The sequence below is a fragment of the Drosophila tropicalis genome, unplaced genomic scaffold, assembly GCF_018151085.1.
Source record: "Drosophila tropicalis isolate 14030-0801.00 unplaced genomic scaffold, ASM1815108v1 contig_859, whole genome shotgun sequence".
NCBI lineage: Eukaryota > Metazoa > Arthropoda > Insecta > Diptera > Drosophilidae > Drosophila > Drosophila tropicalis.
In genome coordinates, this window is record NW_027173353.1 from 11,005,081 (window position 1) to 11,026,767 (window position 21,687).

At 34.4% G+C, this 21,687-nt stretch overlaps 2 protein-coding genes across 17 annotated transcripts; one reads left to right on the plus strand and one right to left on the minus strand.

Annotated features, from left to right (window-relative positions):
• Positions 1-1,054: 1,054 nt before the first annotated feature.
• Positions 1,055-18,066, minus strand: lap (like-AP180). Of its 16 annotated transcripts, none has more exons than XM_068296102.1 (15): positions 17,540-18,065; positions 15,003-15,145; positions 11,932-12,007; positions 11,497-11,529; positions 11,100-11,202; positions 10,903-11,024; positions 10,654-10,847; positions 10,456-10,592; positions 9,986-10,100; positions 9,597-9,912; positions 8,965-9,051; positions 5,664-5,877; positions 4,877-4,976; positions 3,373-3,462; positions 1,055-2,518 (listed from the first exon to the last, which is right to left on the minus strand). In XM_068296102.1, exons 1-15 carry the CDS (start codon positions 17,673-17,675, stop codon positions 2,306-2,308), a joined length of 2,079 nt encoding a protein of 692 aa, XP_068152203.1. In that variant the 5' UTR covers positions 17,676-18,065; the 3' UTR covers positions 1,055-2,305. The 16 variants fall into 16 exon arrangements, with proteins under 16 accessions (XP_068152203.1, XP_068152201.1, XP_068152199.1 ...); XM_068296100.1 differs by having other exon boundaries at positions 9,639-9,912; positions 9,986-10,151; XM_068296098.1 differs by having other exon boundaries at positions 9,986-10,151.
• Positions 18,067-19,077: 1,011 nt separating this feature from the next.
• On the plus strand, positions 19,078-21,594 carry LOC137581926 (protein SHQ1 homolog). Its single transcript, XM_068296329.1, has 3 exons — positions 19,078-19,388; positions 19,457-19,871; positions 19,927-21,594. The coding sequence occupies exons 1-3, from the start codon at positions 19,177-19,179 to the stop codon at positions 21,115-21,117; spliced, it is 1,818 nt and encodes a 605-aa protein (XP_068152430.1). The 5' UTR covers positions 19,078-19,176; the 3' UTR covers positions 21,118-21,594.
• Positions 21,595-21,687: the final 93 nt, after the last annotated feature.

Below are 21,687 nucleotides of genomic sequence, written 5' to 3' on the forward strand. Positions count from 1 at the left end.
TTAAATTATTAAAAATTTATAAAGGTAAGTTTGCATGCATTTCAAAATAATTCAAATAAAGTTTCTAAATTTTAAAAATAGAAGTGACAAATTTGAATTTTTTATGTTGCAGATGTCTCAAGGAGTACAGCCAGCGGCATTAGAAGATACACAATTTATTGTTTATGTTTATTGTTATACCCTTGCTGTTAAATAAAAATTTAATAAATGAATAAATTAATAAAAAGAAAATTTTGTATTTTGTATTTTATTTTTGTATGGACAACACTATCGACATTTAATGTAATTGTCGATGGAACGTCCTCTGAAGCGCATTAAAAAAGTCTCACCGACCAACGGTCGACATTTAACGCAATTGTCGATGGAACGTCCTCTGACGCGCATGCAAAGAAGATCCGTCGATCAACAGTCGACATTCAAAGCAAATGTCGATGAAACGTCCTCTGACACGAACGCAAAGAAGACCTGCCGACGTACCGTCGACGTTCAGAGGAAATTTCTTTGCAAATGTCCCTCAATACATTTTCGAAAAACCATCCGCGGACATACCGTCGACTATGTCGCTCAGTTGTCTTGATTGTCCTTATTGCTAGGCCATCTAATGTTAAATGTCGCCGCAACTTAAATGAGCGTGTCGCCGCTATGTCCCCCAAGACATCGGACATGTCCCCGGAAACTCGACGGAGAGTCTCCGCAGACACGAACTGCAGGGTAGTAATAGTATGACTTGTTTCGTTTAGCTCAAACTCTGGCGTCTAAATATTGTCGTAAAACGTTTCTCTAATTTCTCTTTGTCAGTGTATAATTTAGCTAAAATGTACATTGATTTAGGGGACTCGCTTTAGCATTATTGAACAAATTCCTTAGATGATTGTTTGCTTTTATTATTATTATTATTAATTCAGTGTGAGTCGGTGTTTAAAATTGCTTTGCATGCTTTGCGGCTTTCAGCTTAGACACTGAAATATGTTGCCTACTTTTCGGAGCATAAATCAAATTAGGGAAACCATTCTCGAGTTTTGTAAACCAAATAAAATGAAAAAAACCAATCAAATTGAATGCCTTTCATATATGTATATATTTTTAAATTTTATTTAAACAGCTGAGCGGGTGGAAAAAACTCTGCTTTTATTTACATACACATATCGAAATGATAATTTAAAAAATGAACTACGTATTTTGTTGTGTTGTTGTTGCGGTTGTTTTTTAGATCAGTTTTAAATAAATGGCTAAATACAACAATATTCAATATACGTTGTATAATATTCTCTCAATAACATTTAATATAAATATATATATTTATATATAATTGTATATAATTATAGTATGTATACAGCGTTTGTTAGATGAATGCATTTATAATTTCAGTAATCAATTTCTTCTAATACTTAAAATCTTAAAAAAACTATTTTTCTTTTGCCGTTTACGCAAATTAAATTTTGGACAAAGAACAAAAACAGAACTAATCAATTAAACAATTTCTTGCTACCATGGAATGCACATTACAAAATAAATTTAACAAATTTTGAGAGTATGCCACAAAAAATAGGCTATAAATAACATAGGGAGGAGGGAACAAAATCAATATACATATATGTATGTATACATACATAAAGAGTTACATGATTTACTTCGGCTTATATAGACGGATTAAAATATTGCAAATTATTAAAGCAGCTCACACTTGAACCAATCGTTTCGTCGTTCGTTCAGTTTCACAGTGTGTGTGTGTGTGTGTGTGTGTGTGTGTGTGGAAAAACAGCGAACAAATTTCGTTTCACACTTTTCTTTTGATAGTGATGATTGGCATAGGACACAACTACAGATTTTTGTAAGTTTCTTCTTACAGTTTTAGATAGATAGGTAGATATTTCACATAGACTACCAATTCGTTTAGCTATATTATGGAAAGTTTTCTTTTGTTTGCTTGCGTCTTCAAACTATTTTCATATCGTTCTCATTAATATATATATATATATATAGTATATAAATTGGTGTATACATAAATAGTCAAACTTATGGTTTTTTTTTTTTGTTTTGCTTTTGTTGTAATAATATAAATATATAGTATATATATATATTTATGTATGTATATAGCAATTTGTTTTGTGTTTAACATTATTATAGAATTTTTTTTTTCGCTTGTTTCCAATAAATTTGTTGTAGCTTTATAATTTTCATTATTCATATATATCATTATGTTTGATGAGGTTTTCATATTTGTGTGTGCTTATGTGTGTGTTAAAGTGTTTGTTGTTGTTGTTGTTGGTATGTGGGGGTGTGGTGGGTGTTGTCGCTTGACATCTTATAACGCTCCAAATGGATCTAAGGGTACACTTTTACCACCACTGCCATTATGTGTGGGTTGCATCGGTTGCATTATCCCCGTGGTTGCACCCGCTGATAACGGTTGGATTGGATTACTGTGCGGCGGCGGCGTTGGCCCCGTCATCATTGTCGTCGGCGGCACCCCAGTCAAAGGGGCTTGCTGTTGCAGTTGTCCCATCACCGGCATGCCCTATAAATATCCATAGACTCAATTAGTCATTTTATACTTTCAAAAACTTGTTCCAAAATCCAAAAAGGAAAATTATAAATCATGCAAGGGACTCAAATACTTAAGACTAGGACAGACGCAATGCTACAACAAGTTTTCTTTTTGTTTTCTTTTATATAGTTGGTAGTCAGATAGAAAGATACAACTGAGCAGGGGTGAAGGGGGTCGGCGGCGGCGGCGGTAGAGTAAGAATACCGCTGTGGAGTTGTTTTTCGGAAGTTAAGGGAGAGTGATAGAGAAAGGCACACAGAGCTAGAGAGAGAGCAAGTGAGGGTGAGGGAGTGGGGAAAGGAAGAAATTTCTACACACATTTAAAAACCGAACGAAAACCAACTAAACATATGCAAAAAATTATAAAATTGATGGTTTAACAAAATGACCAGAAACAAAGTAAATATATACAAATAAATTTTTGAAAGTTCTTGGATTAGGCGTATAGGTCTCATTATACGATCAAACTTCGTAGGTCTAGTAGTAGTAGTATAGTAATAGTAGTAGTAGTAGTTGTGATAGGCTCTATGATTAAAGGTTAATAACATTCTTAAAATATATATTTCAATGTGGAAAAAAAATTCGAAAAAAGAACTCGTTAGATTCGATGGAAACTTAGGAGAAGAAAAAAAGAAACCGAAAGATTCAATTCAATTTTCAAAAGAACAGTTGAAAAAATTAAAGAGCAACTCAAAGAATTGAACATTTTTAATGTGTTTTTTTTTTCTTGTTTTAGTTTTTGTAAAAGTTGTTATAATTTTTAAGTTTTATTTTTTTTTATTGTTCATTTCATTGGATTTGTTACGTCATTTTCATTTTCTTACCTGCATATAATTTGGCATAACAGGATAACTAGCATGTATATACGGATGATTGATTGTGATTGGCGCAGGACTTACTGTCATGCCATGTGCCTACCGATTACACACATATATAGAGATATATGTATATATATTTATATATATTTATGTGCATAGATATATATATATATTTGGGGTTTTCGAAACAAACAAACACAAGTCAGCGGTGTGAGTTTTCAATATAGATAGGTTTTGTTTTTGTATGATTTGGAGTTTTCAGTTTTGAGTTCGAGATACACATATATATTTATGCATATATACATATATAGAAAAGCGAAAACATAAAATAAAGAAAAGAAAGTAAGTGAGATATTTTATACAATTCAAGTAGGCATAAGGTTAAAGTAAGGTAAGGTATAAAACAAAATAATGAGAAAAATAAATGAAAATTATAATGTGATTTGTTGTTTTTTCAGTCTGGCCTGAGCAGTGTTCATTGTCTAGCGAGGTGTTCTACAACAGTTAGCCCTAGTGGTGCTCACTCTTCACGTTGTTGGTGTGTTTGGTTTGTTTTTGTTATCGAGGGAGTAGTGAGTGTATAATACCATAATTATATAGAGCCCTAGCCCATCAATTGATATACCAACTGGAATGTTTAATCCTTAAGCCAGTCTCACATATTTTCTACAGAAACGAAGAGTAAAGCCATTTTTGGATGGAGAAACATTGCAGGTTTAGAAAAGTCAATCAGACGTGTTCCAATTTCGATATCATTTTTGAATTGAATATTGAATTGAATTGATAATTGAAATATTTCTGATCAACTGGAGTCTTTCACTTCTTATGTTTGAATTCAAGTTTCTAGAAGAAAAATCGCTACTGACATATTATCATTCCATTTGGCAGACAATTGATAACAACCTGCAAAGACTTGGTGTCTAGGAATTTTCAAGTACAACATTTAGATTTCAAATAAAAGGAAATAAGAAATTGACTTTTTGGATATAAATTTTAAATCGTTTTGCAAGCAATTAAATAGATTGACAGCCAAATATCAGTGATTAACCAAGTAGTTCAGGTTGTTGGTGCATTTTTTGGAAATTATACAGCATAAAGGAAACGTAAAAGAGTATTTATATATGAATTGTTGTTGGTGAGCCTTAAGTGTAAGTGTGTGTGTGTGTGTGTGTGCTAGTGAAGGGTGATACAATAATATTATTAAAAAAATAAGTAAACTAAAAATTGTATATTTGAAATGAAACAAACTAAAAAACTTGTCATTTGTTTTGGGCATTTTTTGTTTTTTTTGTTTTTTGCTGTTTTAGATTAGATTTTTCTTCTCATTTGTTTTGGGCACAAAATTTGTTAATATCAGAAATTGTTTCGATTTGCACTGCGAGTGAATTTGTACTTTTCTTGATATTTCGTAATTTTCATTTTCGTAGTTTGTTGTAGTAGTGGTAGTAGTAGTAGTAGTAGTAGTAGAAGAAGAAGTAGGTAGAGGTTAGAGTTAGAGTTCAAAACTCACCATTGGACGATAGCCAGCACCAGTTGTAGCCGCCATTGGTTGTGGTGTCCAATTAGCACCTGGTTTCGCTGTATTTTTAGGTGAATTCCATTGCACGGGTCTATGTGAGATATATAATGGGGTAAGAGAGTAATGATTTTAAGAGAAACGAAATGGCATTGTTTGATTTTTGGTTTCTTTTGGTACTAATAGTTAGAAATTTTCGATTTGTGTGCTTTCCAAACTAAATGTTATGCACAATTTGTGGAGAAATGATTAAAAGTGGATAGTGGAGAATGGCAATGGAATGGAAATTTTACATTTACATTAATTTGGAGCAGTTTTGGTGGGCTATGTACAAGGATCTGTTGGGAGAATGAGGTGAGGTGAGGAGTATGACTTGTGATGGATTCTTAAGCTTGGAAAATGGATGAAACAAAGTTCTCTACTTTGGGGAAAACGATCAATTTAAGGATGCAGAAATCGTTAATGTATCGATATGTAAATTATCGGAATTGACATTCTGTTCGCTTACGATTAAGCTTGAACCATTTATCCATATCGATCGAAATAAACTTGATCAGAGGAACGACTGTTTTGGAAATATTTACTACAATTATCGATACCTTATTACTGCATCCCTAGTAAATTGAAGTTGACTTTGTGATCTCTTCATGTTTTTTACAGACTTATTTCTTCACTTCTAGTTACACGCGTTACAATGTGGTGGTAGTTAGTTGGTCAGATTAGTTAATTGCGCTTGGTTTTTTTTCTGTTCTTTGCTGTTGTTCTTGTAGTTTTTACTCACTTTGCACTTGCTGTTTTATTAATATTTAAATTATCAACTAATGACATTAGTGAACTATCCAAATCGCCAGTTATAATCTTTCCGGTTGTTGGTTGCTGTTGCTGCTGCTGGGGTAGTTGCTGCTGCTGATGATGTTGCTGTTGCTGAAGGAATTGCTGCTGCTGTTGTTGCTGCAATGTCAGCACTGAATTGTTGCTATTCGGATGTTGATAACCTGTGGCGACAATATTCATTTGATTGCTGTTGTTGCTCGTGCTGTTGTTGCTATTGGCTGTGGCCGGTTTCAAGACATCACCCAAAGCATCGAAGCCTTTTGTTTTTGTTTTTTTGTTTAGTTATTGTTTAACGTTGTTGTTGTTGTTGTAGCCATTTCACCATTTTTCGATTGCATTGATTGATTGTTTGTTTTTTTTTTTGGTTTAGCAGACATTTATACACAAAATACACAAACACACAGAATGAAGCCAATGAGAAGCCCATTAAATTGATTTAAAATTTGCGTTTTGAACCCGTAATATTTTCATCGGATTGTTTTTTTGTGTGTTTTTGAAATGCCATTATAATTGTAATATATAAACATTTGATATGCATATACACATATGAAATATATATGAATTGGTTTTTTGTTTTGTTTTTGTATTATATTTTGTGCCACCAACATGAGACAAATGTGAGTTTTCATGTAAAGTAAATAAGAACACACACAAAAATAAAAGAGAAAGAGAAAAACATGTACAAAAATAAATAAATATATGCAATTACCCTTTTTATATATGTATATATATATTGGTCAGTTAATATGAGTTATGTATTGGGATTATTAGTTAATGTTTATTTATATGTGTTTTAGTGAGGCAACAATACAAACAACAAATTTCAATTAGTTACAACAAAAGCATTTAAACATAGCAAGAAAATACAAAAAAGAACCAAAGCAGCAGCCATACAAACAAGGCAAAAAGTTAAACAAAATGTATCCAGAGATTTCGGCAAACCTTTAACTATAGCTAAATTGCATCTAATTTAAAATTTAAGGGTTTTCTTATCGTAAAAACTTCTTTTGTGCATAAATATTTACTGATATTCGGATGTAACCAGTTTCTTTAAAAGTTTTTAACGTATTTAAGTTAAAAGGACCCTCTGATTAAGACTAAAGAAAAGAGTGGTAAAAAAAAAAATTCCTGGTATTTTTTGGGCAAAGAAAAGTGAATAGAATGGAGTTTAATTATTACTAAGTGCCAGTAATTCAAGTAATTATTACTATTACGCCAAGTATAAATAGTTTTGAGAGTCCTTTGTTTCTTGAGTTGTAATAAGCCTTGACACACAAATTCAAGAGGTAACTCTATTCGGTTTTTTAATATTAAACACTTTGTTCAAACAAGAAAGTGAATTGAACGTCCTTACAAACTTGATTGACAATGTTCCAGTGATGCTTCAACACCTTTCTCCGATTTAAAGGATCTCTAATTAATTTGACTAGGCTCTACTTTGCTTTTTAAGTATCTATATATACTTGACTTACAAGCAAAATGAAAACACCCATGAAAATTTCTGCACAAAAAAACATTATTGTATTGTATTTCTAACTTTTCATACCACCACCAAAAGATTTTCACAATGGCTCGGAACCAAAAATGGGAGCTTTCGACCCCAATTGTTAAAAGATCTCAAAAACTTCAGTCTAAAGGATCTAAAATATTCAAAAAATTAAACAAATGGTTGTTTCAAAATATGAGAAGCTAAACTACTTAATTTAAAATTTTTTTCACATCTAAATTGCTCCAAACAAATAGCCAATACGAAAGAAATATAAACACACAAAATTGATATAAGATATATGTAAGTACATAATACATGCTTACAAATTACACTATTACACAGAACAAACTAAATATATAATATAAATAAGACTTTAACAAAGGGACATGGTACGATGAAGGACAACTTGGAGCAACTTTTCAAAAAAGGCAATAGAGAGGCTGAGACTCAGCGGTTTCAGTTGAAACATTTGAATGAAAGTGATATACATATCCATACATATATACGTACACTCATGTATGGGCATATACCCAGACACAACTACATTTTAAAAATATATATATATATATATATATACATATGCATTGAAAGACTTGACTATATTTGCTGTTGCTGTACATGGTGGCAAAAGGCAAAAGCGAGTGTCTTGTCTGGCTATAAGAAGCAAGTGATTGACTGAATGAAATTGCATTGCATTCGTCTTTGGTTGCAACAACAGTGCCAGCAGAATATTCATTTGGTACGGCTGGAAAAACATTCACCTGATGGAAAATGTGCCGTAGTTGCTAATATCGTTTGTTGGTGTTGAAGTTGCTGTTGTTGTTGTTGCTGTTGCTGCTGCTGCTGATATTGCTGCAATTGTAACGACTGTTGTTGCTGTTGCTGCACATAGAACATCACTTGCTGTTGTTGCTGTTGTACTTGCTGTTGCTGCTGCACCATAATATCATCGAAAAGGGATTTGCCAAGGGCTGAGAGGCTGATTTATGATGGGAATATTCCAATTGCAACACAAATATATAGATTTGTAGGACATACGTATACAGAGTATGTATTATGCGGATAAAATAATTGTGGAAGAGTTAAAAATTAAAATTAATTAATAAAAATATTTGTCTTATAGAATCGTTCAATAAATCGCAACAATCTATCCGAGTTTACAGAGCTATTAGTAATATAATATTGAATCCCTGAACACAATAACGTAAAAACGATTTCACTTAAGAGATTTTTTACTTTACGGGCCATAATATATACTTCATTGTTGTTTAATTCTATTAGAAAAGAATAAGAAACTATCGAAATTCGAGCAGATAGAAATAAATGAGTCAACTGAGAGATCCAATAACTTTGGTAGAACAAATGCCTTGACTTATTGAACGATTTAGGGTCTAACATAAACCAAACAAAAATAAAACAAATTATCTGAATATTAATAACAAGTAAGAAGAAAAGTTAATTAATTAGACACACATACATCAGAACTAGCTTTTGCATTGGAATCTGTTAACTATTCTGTATTAAATTAAGTCATGCGAAAATGTGCTAACTAGAAATAAATAAAAAATAAAACTTTTGCCAACTTTAAGAAAATTAAAACAAAAATTGTGTTTAGCTTAGTAAAGACCTCCAATTATTTAAGTATTAGTGAACCTTCGAAAAAGTGTATTAATTGTTTAATTGATATATTAATTCAGAGCTTGCAGTTAGTTAGTGTGTGTGTTTTGTATTATGTTTAATGTTCAGGAGAGGAACTTACCTGCCGGTTCCGTGTTACCGAAAACGGATGTGAAATTACTATCGGAAACGAAGGCATTTGTTGCAGCAGCAGCTGAGCCATTGAAACCTATTTTCGTTTGATTTTTGGTATTTGGTATATATATGGAGAGAGAAATAGAGAGAGAGAGAGAGAGAGAGTGGGGTGGGAAAAACAGCGATGAAAATGAAGAGTAATAAATACATTAGACAATATAAAACCAATTCAAAAATTATGAAATTAAATTACTTAAGCCGTTAAATTAAATTAAAATAAGAAAAATTAAAAAAAAAAAAAAGAAAAAAATAATTCTTAATGAAAAAACTAAAGGGAATTATGATATTGATAAAGCTATATGAGAAAATATTTTAAGACGTCTACAAAGTGTGACAGACAGAGGACGAAAGAGAGTGTGTGCGAGGGTAAGGAGGGTGGTTGGTGGTGGTGGTGGAAAACTTTGGGCTGGTGCTTTCCCCTTTTCTTGGGTTTTATCACTTTTTTCAGGTCTGACCACAATTAGGACAACACTTCACATAATTTAACTACACTTATAGCTATTTAGATATACACAGCTTGAAGGATTCAAAAAAAAGGAACTTAAATGGAAATCATAAAAGAAATCATAAACATGCTACCATTATTATGCATCCATAAATTATTAGCATTTAATGCAGCACCTGATCCAGCGACACCTCCTCCAGCTGCAGCATTCCCCTCGAACATATCGGCGAATGGATTGCCCAACTGCAGCAAATCATCAGAGGCCTTTGTGGCCGTGCCAGAGCCTTGTGAGGCCGCTGCATTAGCAGCGGCTGGCTGTCCAGACGCAGCACCAAACAGATCAACTATCGGCTGACCAGCCTGCGAGGCTGGCGGTGACGACAGAAAAGGATTTGTTAGTGCAGCGCTAGAGCCACCAGCACCGCTACTAGTGGGCGATGATACCTTGGACTATGGCAAACACAAAGAGAGGGGTAATTAATGGAAATTAATCAACAAATGATACAAACTAATTCTCGCTTACTTTGTATTGGTTCATGGCGGCTTCCTCTTCGGCCAAAACTTGAGCTTTCAGCTGTTCATCAATGCCATTGGTGGCATCAAATTTACTCGACGCAGCTGCTGTTCCAAATGCCGAGCTGGTAGAAGAAAGCGCAGATACAGCGGATTTTACATTGCGTTGATTGCTACTGGCCAAATGATGTGAAATTAACGCAAACGGTAAGAAACATAAAATAAAACAAAAAAATTTAATCAAAACCCAAAGCTAAACGTAAGATAAACTCAAATCAGACCAAAGCATCAGTTAAACTTATAAACTCTATCATTTTGAATGAAAATAAGATGTAATTTCGAAAATTACTTAAAAGATTCGCCTTTTTAAAGGAACTCCAACAAGTAATAGAATAAGTTGAAACTTAAAACAATACCAAAATGTCATTAAGAATAATGTGTCTATGGTGCGATTCATTTGATTTTCCCTTTTAGGTATACCTTGACGATTGTGTGGGCGTATTGGCCGCAGATACTCTACGTCCTTCTAGAGCGGCCAAGTGCTGCTCTAGAGCATCTAACAAAGAGCTGGGTGCCTTGGTCAAATCGGGTATATCGCCCTTATCAATGCCAACATTCTGTTAAATATAGTTTTAAGTGAATTTCACACAGAAATAATCCTCTGACTTGTGAATTTACCTCGGCCACCTTTAAAAATTCACCAACGCGATCCATGCGGACCAAGAACTTCTTGTACAAATCCAATGCATCGCGTGCATGCTTCTTATTCATATCGAAATACTTTTCTAGCAAATTAATGATGCCATCATTATAGCAGGCAAACAGACGTATGAGATCGCGAAAGAGTAACATGAAACTCATGTTAATAACACCTGCAAAGTAATGAATACATTATGCTTGGATTTAATCAAATATATTTGATTATACCATTGGATAAATCATTTGATTGGCAATCAAACTCTAAAAGTGCATCCAATTGTGCCTGCAAAACTGGCAATGTCTTCAAGAGTTTCTCGGCATTCATGCTCCGCAACGAGCCCTCCTCTTTGCTGCAAGAAACAATGATATAATTATTAGATATAAAATGCATAAATTAGATTATTTATTGTATAGGAAACACTTACCCACGCTTGACTTTGCAAAAATCAAATGCCATGGCTCGATAGGAAAGCGATTTTTCATTCAAATATTTGGCATATCGTCTTATGAACGGGGACATATCGTAACCTATTGCAATGTTTTCATATACAGTTTAATTAGTTTTGTTCAAGATTCATCTATTATATGCACACACACACAAATACACATAGTTAGGTTTAGTTAATGGTTTTTTTCGTAGGTTAGTTCTACAAATTTTATAATGCCAAATGATAATTAAATGATGTTAGTATTCGTTTCAATTAAAACAAAACCATAACCTCACGAATTTCGCTAATATTATCACCAAAAATTTCCATTTCTATGTTGTTTTTTTTTTTTTTAATTTTTTGTTTTTTTCAATTCTATTTACTTGATACTCACCCATTCTGCCACCTGGAACTCCCATGCCACCATCTGTATTTGATTCGATTTATTGATACGACATTATTTTAATTCATAAATAATATTTAAATGGGATTTTTTGTATAGTTGAGAATGAGTGTAAGTAAGCAGCGTCATTTTAATATTATTTAAAAAGTGTATTAATTATCAACAAAAAAATAGAAACAAATGATTAAAGCCAAACACACGGGCAGCAGCATTCATCAGAGAAGAATCAAAATAGATATAGATATAGAATGATAGATAAGCATTAGTCTTATGATTTTTTTTCATTTTTGTGGTGAGAGGAGAGAGGGTTATTATTGGAAAGCATCGAATATCAATTTAGGGTTTTTTAATTTTTTTTTTGGGGATTATATGTGTAAAGGATATTAATGGAATAAAAAAAAAACAAAATTACAATAGTAATTGTACCTTGCACAGTTCCTTTATCCAAAAAGGAGCTGAGATTGAATGTTGAATTGCTCGATGCCAGATATTGCATAAATCGCTGCAAGAATTAAAAGAAGTGACATAAAGTAATTGATTAGAAAGTTTTATTATAAATTATTGTTAATATTATATCAATATGAATCACATTCTTAATCTGAATATGTTTTTGGTTTTGAAAAGAATGGGTACCAATGAGAAAGAAGTCCAGGCAGCCCTCTCAAAAAATATTATTATCTTTAAGTTGTTATATTAAATAATTAAATTATTGGAAAGGTAGATTCATTTACTACAACAACTCAACACATTTAAAAACCAGAGGGCCGGGGCTAACTTCGACCGCGTCAAAGTTTGTATACCCTTGCAACTTTTTTGGTAACTCTATCCTTACCTATTAGCCATCAATGTGGAAGAACGTTTTATCTAAAAAGGCTTATGTTTGCGAAGGAATGGCCTACAATCATAGGAAATAACGAAGATATTGATCAAAGTCACTGTTTTCCACCGATCGTTCCTATGGGAGCTATATGATATAGTCACCCGATCTTTATCAAATTCGGCACAGTCATTAACATACATATATATTAAATTAAGAAATGTTTAATTTAAAAGCAATCGCGTTAAAAGTAACGAAGTTATTTACAAAAGTCACTGTTTTCGACCAATCGTTCCTATGGGAGCTATATGATATAGTCACCTGATCTTGATCAAATTTGGCATAGTCGCTTATAGGCGTAGTAAACTCTCTAATATTAAGTTTCACGACAATAGCTCAGAAAATAACGAAGGTATTGAGAAAGTCACTGTTCGTGACTTGGCCGTTTGTATGGGAGCTATATTATATAGTCACCCGATCTTGATCAAATTTGGCATAGTCGCTTATAGGCGTAGTAAACTCTCTAATATTAAGTTTCACGACAATAGCTCAGAAAATAACGAAGTTATTGAGAAAGTCACTGTTCGTGACTTGGCCGTTTGTATGGGAGCTATATGATATAGTCACCCGATCTTGATCAAATTTGGCATAGTCGCTTATAGGCGTAGTAAACTCTCTAATATTAAGTTTCACGATAATAGCATAGAAAATAACGAAGTTATTGAGAAAAGTCACTGTTCGTGACTTTGGGGTTTGTATAGGAGCTATATGATATAGTGGTCCGATCCGGCTGAATCCGAGATATACAACGCCTGCAGTATATACAAGCCTACGTGCAAAATTTCAGCTCTGTAGCTCTTACGGTCTAGGAGGAGTTTGCGTTGATCCAGACGGACGGACGGACGGACGGACGGACGGACATGGCTAGTTGAACTCGTCTCGTCGTGCTGATCAAGAATATATATACTTTGTATGGTCGGAGATGCTTCGTTCTATGCGTTGCACACTTCTGACCAAAATTAATATACCCTTTTTGCAAGGGTATAAAAAGGATTGAAGAAACCCTGCACAAATTGATATGGACATCTCCGCGTTTGCTTACAGGAATTTCGGAACAAAAATCAGAATCTGGTAAGAGCAGGAACCATCTCATTTGAGATAAAAGGCATCGTGGCAAATAATCGGAAAACTCAAAATATAATATATATAATAGAAATATCAAGCTTTATTATAAAACTATGATTTTTGGGAATTTGCATTGTTTTTTTAAAGATTTTCTTTAGTACAGGGCAAAGTAATAAAGAGAAATCTAATCTAATTTAAACGACGAAATTCGCAATTGAAGCTGCGGGGAAGCGAAGGTAAATCTTTATCGAAATAAACCTATTAAAAATATGAAATTTCAACACTGTTAGATAACATATAATAAAAAACAGCAAGATATTGTTTTCCTTATTTGCAGGATCTTGTTTTTTACCTTTATGCAGAAATGCCTATGCATGTATATTTTGTTCAGTTTTCTTACTAAAGCTATGAAGTCGGCCTATTAATTCGGGTATTATATACACACATATGAATTTTGAATGACTTGCAATGAACGCGGTAAACTGAAGATATTTTATTCATTAAATTTAGTTTTAATCGAAAGATCATATGGTATACTACCCAATCAGTGCATAAATCAAGTATTGTCTCTCTATTTCTCTTTGAATCAATTGATCTTTTTGTTACGAAATGTTTTCATTGATTCTCAATGCTCTCCCTTATTCACAATTACATAAATGAAATGGAAACCCCAGCAATGACCCAAAGAGCATTCTCGCAAACGCTCGATTTGACTTGACTTGACTTCTACTTCGACTTTACTCTAACAACAAAGGAAATATGCAATTATGTAGCGCCAAATCAAAGTCAACAACCCAAGCAAATAACTAAACAAATATCGTATAAGTAAAACAAAAGGCAAAAGAAAATAATGGGAGGCAAGTCCAATCAAATGAACACGCACATAAATAAGAACAACAAAAAAGAATAAAAATATGAAAAACAAAACAGAAAAAAACGTACGTGACCTTTTTCTGTAAGAATTTACGCCCTCTCCCAGTAAAAGAAATGAAATGATTAAAAAAGACAAACAAAGTGACCGCAATATGTCTTACTACTAAAGTGTAAGAAGCTGTCTAAAGTGCAAATATATATTTACACAAATCTTACACACAACGCCCCCAATTTCGATGTATGAAAAGGGGCGGATCGGTTTAAAATGTGATGACTGCTTATCTGCTGGGAAAACTGTTGGGAGCTCTTTGGTGTTTTTATTTTCTCTTAGAATATTTACTAACTTTAATTCAATTTTAAGCCATTAACGTCAAGATTTAAAAGATTTTAAGAACCTATCAGAGTCGTTTAGAAGTTCTTTCTACATCAGAATAATAATTAATATAGTAAAAGTGTGAATAATAAAATTATGTTTTAATTATAATTCATACAGAGTTTTACTAAATAAAAGAGAGAAATTTATACATAAATGGTTCCATTGATGGGAAAAGATGAAAAAAATTTATGGAATTTTAAATATTTATTATTCAAAAAGAAACACAATATAAATTTGTAATAAATGTATAGCCCGCTGCTGCAAAATGAATTTTATTTACAGATTTTTTTTTTTGTTTATACAAACCTCATTGCCATACGCCATCAAATGATGTGTGGTTATCAAGGACTTGTAGACAACCACCCAATTGGCGTTCTGTGAACGTTCGATAAGTAAATTGGCCAAATGTGGAATCGAGACATTCGGTTCGTTTGTGCAATGCACCAAATCTGCAATGAAAATAAGCGAAAATGAGTTTAGAATATGTCGAATCAGAATTTGAGAGAAAGTGAGATTGTGAGTCTGAGGAGGAGTGGAGCGAGAGAGAGAGAGAGAGAGAGTGGTTCTTATCGGTCGTGCCCAGTTTGGTTTGGGTCCGGTCATTATTTAGCAGCTGGTTGCTTGAGGGCTTATCGTTTTCTCGGACAACAAACACAATTTCAATTTGGAATTCTGATATGTGCTTTTCATGTTATTTGTCTCTCCCGGCATGTAAAAATGCAAGCTGATGTATATATATACGTAGTATCTTTTTATATATGGAGGAAAAACTTTACCCTGATAAAAACTGACTAAGCTGTCCAGAGGAAAATGTGTGTAACCAACCAGTAATTGATTTGGATTTTTAAGGGGGCGTTCAGTTTTCATAATATGTATGTATATAATAATCTACGACCTCATATATTTCTGATTCATATCAGTTTATGGTACAGAAATATTATTAGAGAACGCAAAAGAAATTTTGATAACTCTTTTTAACGAGGTTTGCAAATGTTTTTTTTTTTTTCCTTTTTTAACATACTTCTAGTCAGATAAAAAATATTTGTAACTTTTTAATTTTAAATTTGTATTTTGCAAAAAGTTCTTATGGCAACGTTAAATATTAAACATATTTAATACGTGGATGTTTAGTATTAGAATACTTTAATAAATATTGATAATTGATATAGCATGAAAGTTTTTTTTCGTATTTTGTTCAATTTATCAGACTCGAACAAAAATTGCAAAGACTCCTCGATAAAACTTTAATTATACTATTTAACGGCATTGATTTAACCACGAACTGTCGGGGAAACACAATATCTTGTTACCAAGTTCTCTCATTCATACATTTGCTTTAAAGCATCGTAATCATCTTGGCTAATTTCAATGAGAAGAATCTTAACAGGTTTTCTTTCTTTGTTTTTACATTTCTTCTTCTCTTTAAAGGCTAAACCGAAATACGTTAAGAAAAGAAGCGCGAGAAGACCAAAATACATTTGAGTAGAAACCAAAAAAAAGGTTTCCTCACAAATCTACCTGCTGTGGGCATGTAAACACTGAAATCTACTTTGGGGCTTCGGCTTCGACATTGGAATACCCCTTATCTAATAAACTGAAAGGGATTCGTAATTATCAACTATAAGTTGTTGTCATTACTAACTCATGCCTACCTCAACTTCTATTTAGGACAGATATTATTGCATTTTGCAGTACTATTTATTTAATTTGTTGAAATATTTATGGCACTTGACTGAATAGCAGCTTTAATGAATGTAAAATTTATTTAATCAACTACAAAATGTTAATACCTTACTACCTCAATGCAAGTCTAATTGGTACAGGGTATGGAAAGAATGAAAATAGACAAGAAAAACTTTTTTAAGAAATTTAACTTTTGATTGATTAAGTTTAGTTTGATTTAAAACCGACAGAACCTTTTCTTTACTAGAGCATAAAGTTTGTTTTTGGCAAAGGGGAAAAAGAGTGGCACCTGATGGGAGGGGGGTCGGTCACAGTGACTGCATACATATGTACATACGTATGTACGTGGACCACAAAATGGCTAAATGGAATTGGTCAACAGTTTGTGATGAGTCATGCAAAGGCAAAACTTTTTCTCTACTCTTTTTCTTATTTTTTTTGCAAAGAAACAGGTCAACATAAAAGAAGCTAATAAGAAAAAGAATATCATCAAAATCATCGTCTGATTATAGTGTCTCCAAAATCCAATCAGAAATTGTAATAAGTCATTAAAATAGAAGAGGTGGGAAAGAGTGACGAGAGTGGGAGAGAGTGTAAAAAAAACGTGTGCATAAATTAAAGAGACAATGACATCGAGGCAATGATAAGACAACAACAATAACAAGCACATTGCGGCTTATAGTAGGCGTTACAAAGCATTACAGCCGTGAGAAAGTGACGTAACATTAGAAAGAGAAAAGCTAATCAGAGTGAGAGTAAGTAACAGAGAGAGAGAGAGATAGATGGAGAGAAAGAGCGGGAGAGAGTATTGGTGGGAAGGGTGAAACATGAATGACAAAGCAGCTGAGACACAGGTAAATTGAGAGCACTTAGTCTGCTGGTTAACGGCACCTTGTGGATGCCAAGCATAAAGCGCCAGAAAGGAGGAAGAAACAAGAAGAGGAAGAGCTAGGGAAATGAAAGCAAAATTTTGCATACTGCTAAGTTCAACAAATTATCATTTAATTAAAACAGCTGTTGGTAAACTTGTTTTGCTCAGTGTGCCAAAAGGCAAAGGAAAAACTTGTAATTGCCTTTTTGGTTGTTGTTATAGTTTTTTGCTTTGGTGCCGTTATGTTAATGAACAGTTCTTTCTTTTGTGGGTGTTTTTGTGAACTTACAATCCAAATGCTTCTTCTTCGGCCCAATGCATTCCTCAGTTGTGGCCTTGCACACAGACTTGGCGAGTCCTTGGCCCGCAAGGCTGTGACGGGCAGCCAGCAGCCTGTCGTTGATTGTTTGCCCAGCCATAGTCATGATGAATGCTGTTGTTTTTTATTCCTCTCTCCTCTTAATTTATTTGATTAATTTAATTATGCACCCAAGGAGCGGACACGAAAAACACTCACTCACACACACACTCTCTCGTTGACACACACACACGCGCTGCGGGAGCAAAAGAATTGATTGAAAATTGTAAGACACAGAAGAAAAAGAGACCAGGGACCACAAGAATTTTTCACTATATTTCAACAAATGTGGGTGTGATTTTGTTTGATTTTCTAGCAACCCGCACTACGAAATAACTGTTAATTGTCGCGTTTGCAATGAGCTCTGCGTAAACCGGTGCTTAAAGCTGCAACGCGTTAGTTTAATTTTTTTTTTTTTTGCTTAAAGATAGATATTATTGATTGCTTGGAAAATAGAGCAAAAATCGAGTAAATTAACGAGAATCGAGCAAAATATCGAGAGGCGAGCAGGAAATCGAAATCGAACATGTTATCGAACGTACACACAGTTTACTGATTCATGATCTGAGCCAATTCACCGAGCCAGTTCGAAGGGCGTCGTCGAACCTCAGAGGGTAGGGTATTTGGGGGAGGTTTGAATTTTAGAAGCATCTTAGCTCTTATTATTGTTATTAATCAGTATTATCATTTAATAAAGCATGCTAATGTAAAACTATCATATTTTGCTACCGATTTAGTATGCGTGTTGATTCCATAATCCATTTCTCGAAATGAACGCCGTGGGGCTCTTAACCAACTCCCAATAAATTTTGTGCAATGTCCGGCACTTAGATTAGAGGTGTCCATGTCAATCTTTAAGTTTTTGTGGCTTATGAATAATCGCACCACAATGGGATGTCCAGTGTGTCCAAATCTCTTATTCTCTTTTCCTCTTAATTCTTGTAGTCAAAAAGAAATGTTGCATAACGTCCAAATTTTAAAGAGATTTAGAAGTATTTGCAACCGTATGCCGAGTGAAAACATAAACATAAACAGGTTTCGACCAAATATAAAACATGTATGGTAAGGTCAAGTGAAAACAGTGGAACCTACATAATCCCATATTTATACTTTTTTGAAAGCTGAAAATGTTAAACTGATCAACGCTTCGTAAGCACATGGATGAGGCCGATAAAATCCAAAACATGTCGACTACTATTATTGATATGGAAAATCTAAGTAAAAGAGCTTCCAAGGAACTGTGGAGTCCTGCACTTACCATGGAAAGTAAAAGAGGGCGTTCCAAATACTTTAAAATTTATAAAGATTATCCAGTTTAAAACTTTAAAATTTTAAACAGACAGATTGTAAATATCCTTAACGAAAAAAAGTACCTTATGCTACAGCTGAGTCCAAGTGCTAAGGCCTGAGTTAAAGTGCTAAGGGTGTGTCGAAAGTGCTAAGACTCAGATTTTATGCAAATATTTTGGCATTTTTATCCTACCCAAAAGATGGTCACATTTCCCTTAGTTAGCCAAAAAAAAACCAATAATAAATAAATAAATAAATAAATAAATAACAACTAAAAAATGTTGAATGGAGAAATTACACACAGTTTCGAGGAGAACACATGCCACCTGGTGATACGAGGTCCACATGCCAAACACAAGCCCAGCGAAGAGGAGCACCAGTTGCAGCCAGGCACGGACGAACCGACAGCACATGTCGATCGCATAAGAAACTGCGATATATTTATTGACTCGCATGATTTGTACTTTTATGCAGATGTCAAGCTGTTCAAGTGAGTCACCCTTAGCATCGTTATCCATGGAATACCACTTTTTAACATGAATGCTGTTCAATTTTCAGATTCCATAGTCGACGCACATTCGATCTGAAAGAGCTAAAAACGCTGCATATAAATTATGATACACAAGAGAACTGTTATCAGATTGGCCTGCGTATCTTGCCTTCCTCACCGACAGCAGGCGATGGTGGTGCCGTTAGCGGTGATCCCGCGCCTTGTGGCGGAGGCGGGGGAGCAACTCCCAAACCAAAGACCGTGCGCAAGGAATATATAGGTGCCCTACAGGTCCCGTTTTTGTCAGACTGGTCGTTGGGCAAACTGGACAAGGAGACCGTTGTTCAAGAATGGAAATTTAAACGTATCACCGATCAGTGCCAATTGCATCTCAATGGACAGATTGAGCGTGCCTATAAGCTGACCAATCAATTTGGCTATGGATTCGCCAGCAAATACAGCGGGCCGTTGGAAACCAGCGAAGTGAGTAAAAAAAAGATAATCAGGGATTGGTTTTATTATCCCTATCTATTTGTAGCTGGATAAATCAACTTGTCGGATAGCTGATCCGCAGCGCCTTAGCCCATTTCAACGTCGCTTGGATCGACTTGTGGATGAAATGAAACGCTTCTCTCGGGAGCAATACAAAATGAATTTCGTTGAATTGCAAGTGCCGTCGGGTCATCAAAATCCTCTGCGCTATAGAGCGAAAATCGTGGAGACTTCCATGACCCAGGAGCAGGCGCATTTATTGCACAATTTAAGCATTTGCCAACAGAAGCAGGAAGAAGAGTCAGTTTACAATCGCCTACAGCACAACGAGATTGATTGCGGCCTCATTAGTATTATGCTGGCCATATGCTATGACGTGAGGACCACTAATAATGATCCCACCTGTGAATCCGGCTGGACGCGTTGTATCTTGTGTCCACTAATTTGCTATTTCGAACAATTTGACAACTACAGGGATGTAGTGGTGGCCTTTTTGCGTCGTGTGATAACCTATCCATTGTATAGAAACTTCGAACTCGGACGTCAATGTGTGCGCGATGCCATTGAGGTGCTCAAGGGAGGAAGAAATTGGTTAATTAATCAATTACTACTGACCCATCAACAATTTGCCACTAGTGAACCGAGTCGCGATACCTTCAATAGCCTTTATATAGAGGATTACATACGCTATGTAAGCAATACGGAGATATGTACAGACGATCATCTGCGGTTATTAGCTCGCAATGTGAAAAATGTGCTCATGGACGTAAGCAAACGGCATTTGGGTTTGGGCATCAATGAGATTGAGACTGAATTGATCAAGGAACTGATGCAGGAAATGCGTTTAGATGCCAATCCTTCAGCGCAGCAGCAGCAGCAACAATTAGAACTACAGGTACCAGGAGCTGATGATTTGGATGCAGATAATGATACATCGGGGCAGGAGGATGAGACAACGACTGATGATGATAGCGTTATAACCGATTCATTTGAATCAATGGATATGGATATGCGATTAATTGAAAATGAAATGGTCTACTCCGTTGATGACGACGATGATGACGAGGATGATGATGATGAAGAAGATGATGAGGATGACGATGATGATGATGAAGACATCAACGGAGATGATGACGATCACAGCAGTTCAACCTCTAGCAGCGATGCTGAAGGGAACAGTGTGATTGAGCAATGCAGTAACAGCAATAGCGAAGCAGCCTCTAGCATCACCAAATAATTCACAACAAATCCTGCCCACAGATTATCGTTAATAGTGTAAACTTAATGTCAAAGAACGGAGGCTAAACAGTGATTACATATTAAAATCAACTACAGAAGGTAGATACAAATGTAAAAGAATCAAACTAAAACTCCCTCACACACATACACAACACCCGAGGTGTTCACAGTTTAAAGGGAGGCAGAAAGGAAACAGGCTATTTAAGTTTCCAGAGCCACGCCCCCCTTTTTCTGTAGTGTTCACAAACAAAGACACACACACATAGAAACAGTTCTTTTACCACTTAATTACATAAATTTGTACAATAATTAATTTTTTTAATCACAAATATTCTTCCTTCCTCCTTAACCGAAATTTGAAAATATTTTTGCTGTAAGAATTTTTGTGTAGATCTATAAAAACAAAAAAATTAGCATTTAAAGCATAAGGACAAAAAAGAAAATATGTTTGAATTTTAAATTCTTCAATCCGAAATCGCAAAACCATAGTTGTGCATTTTTGTATATACATATAAATACCTATATATATATATATATTTATATAACTACTAAATCTATTGTTGGTGCT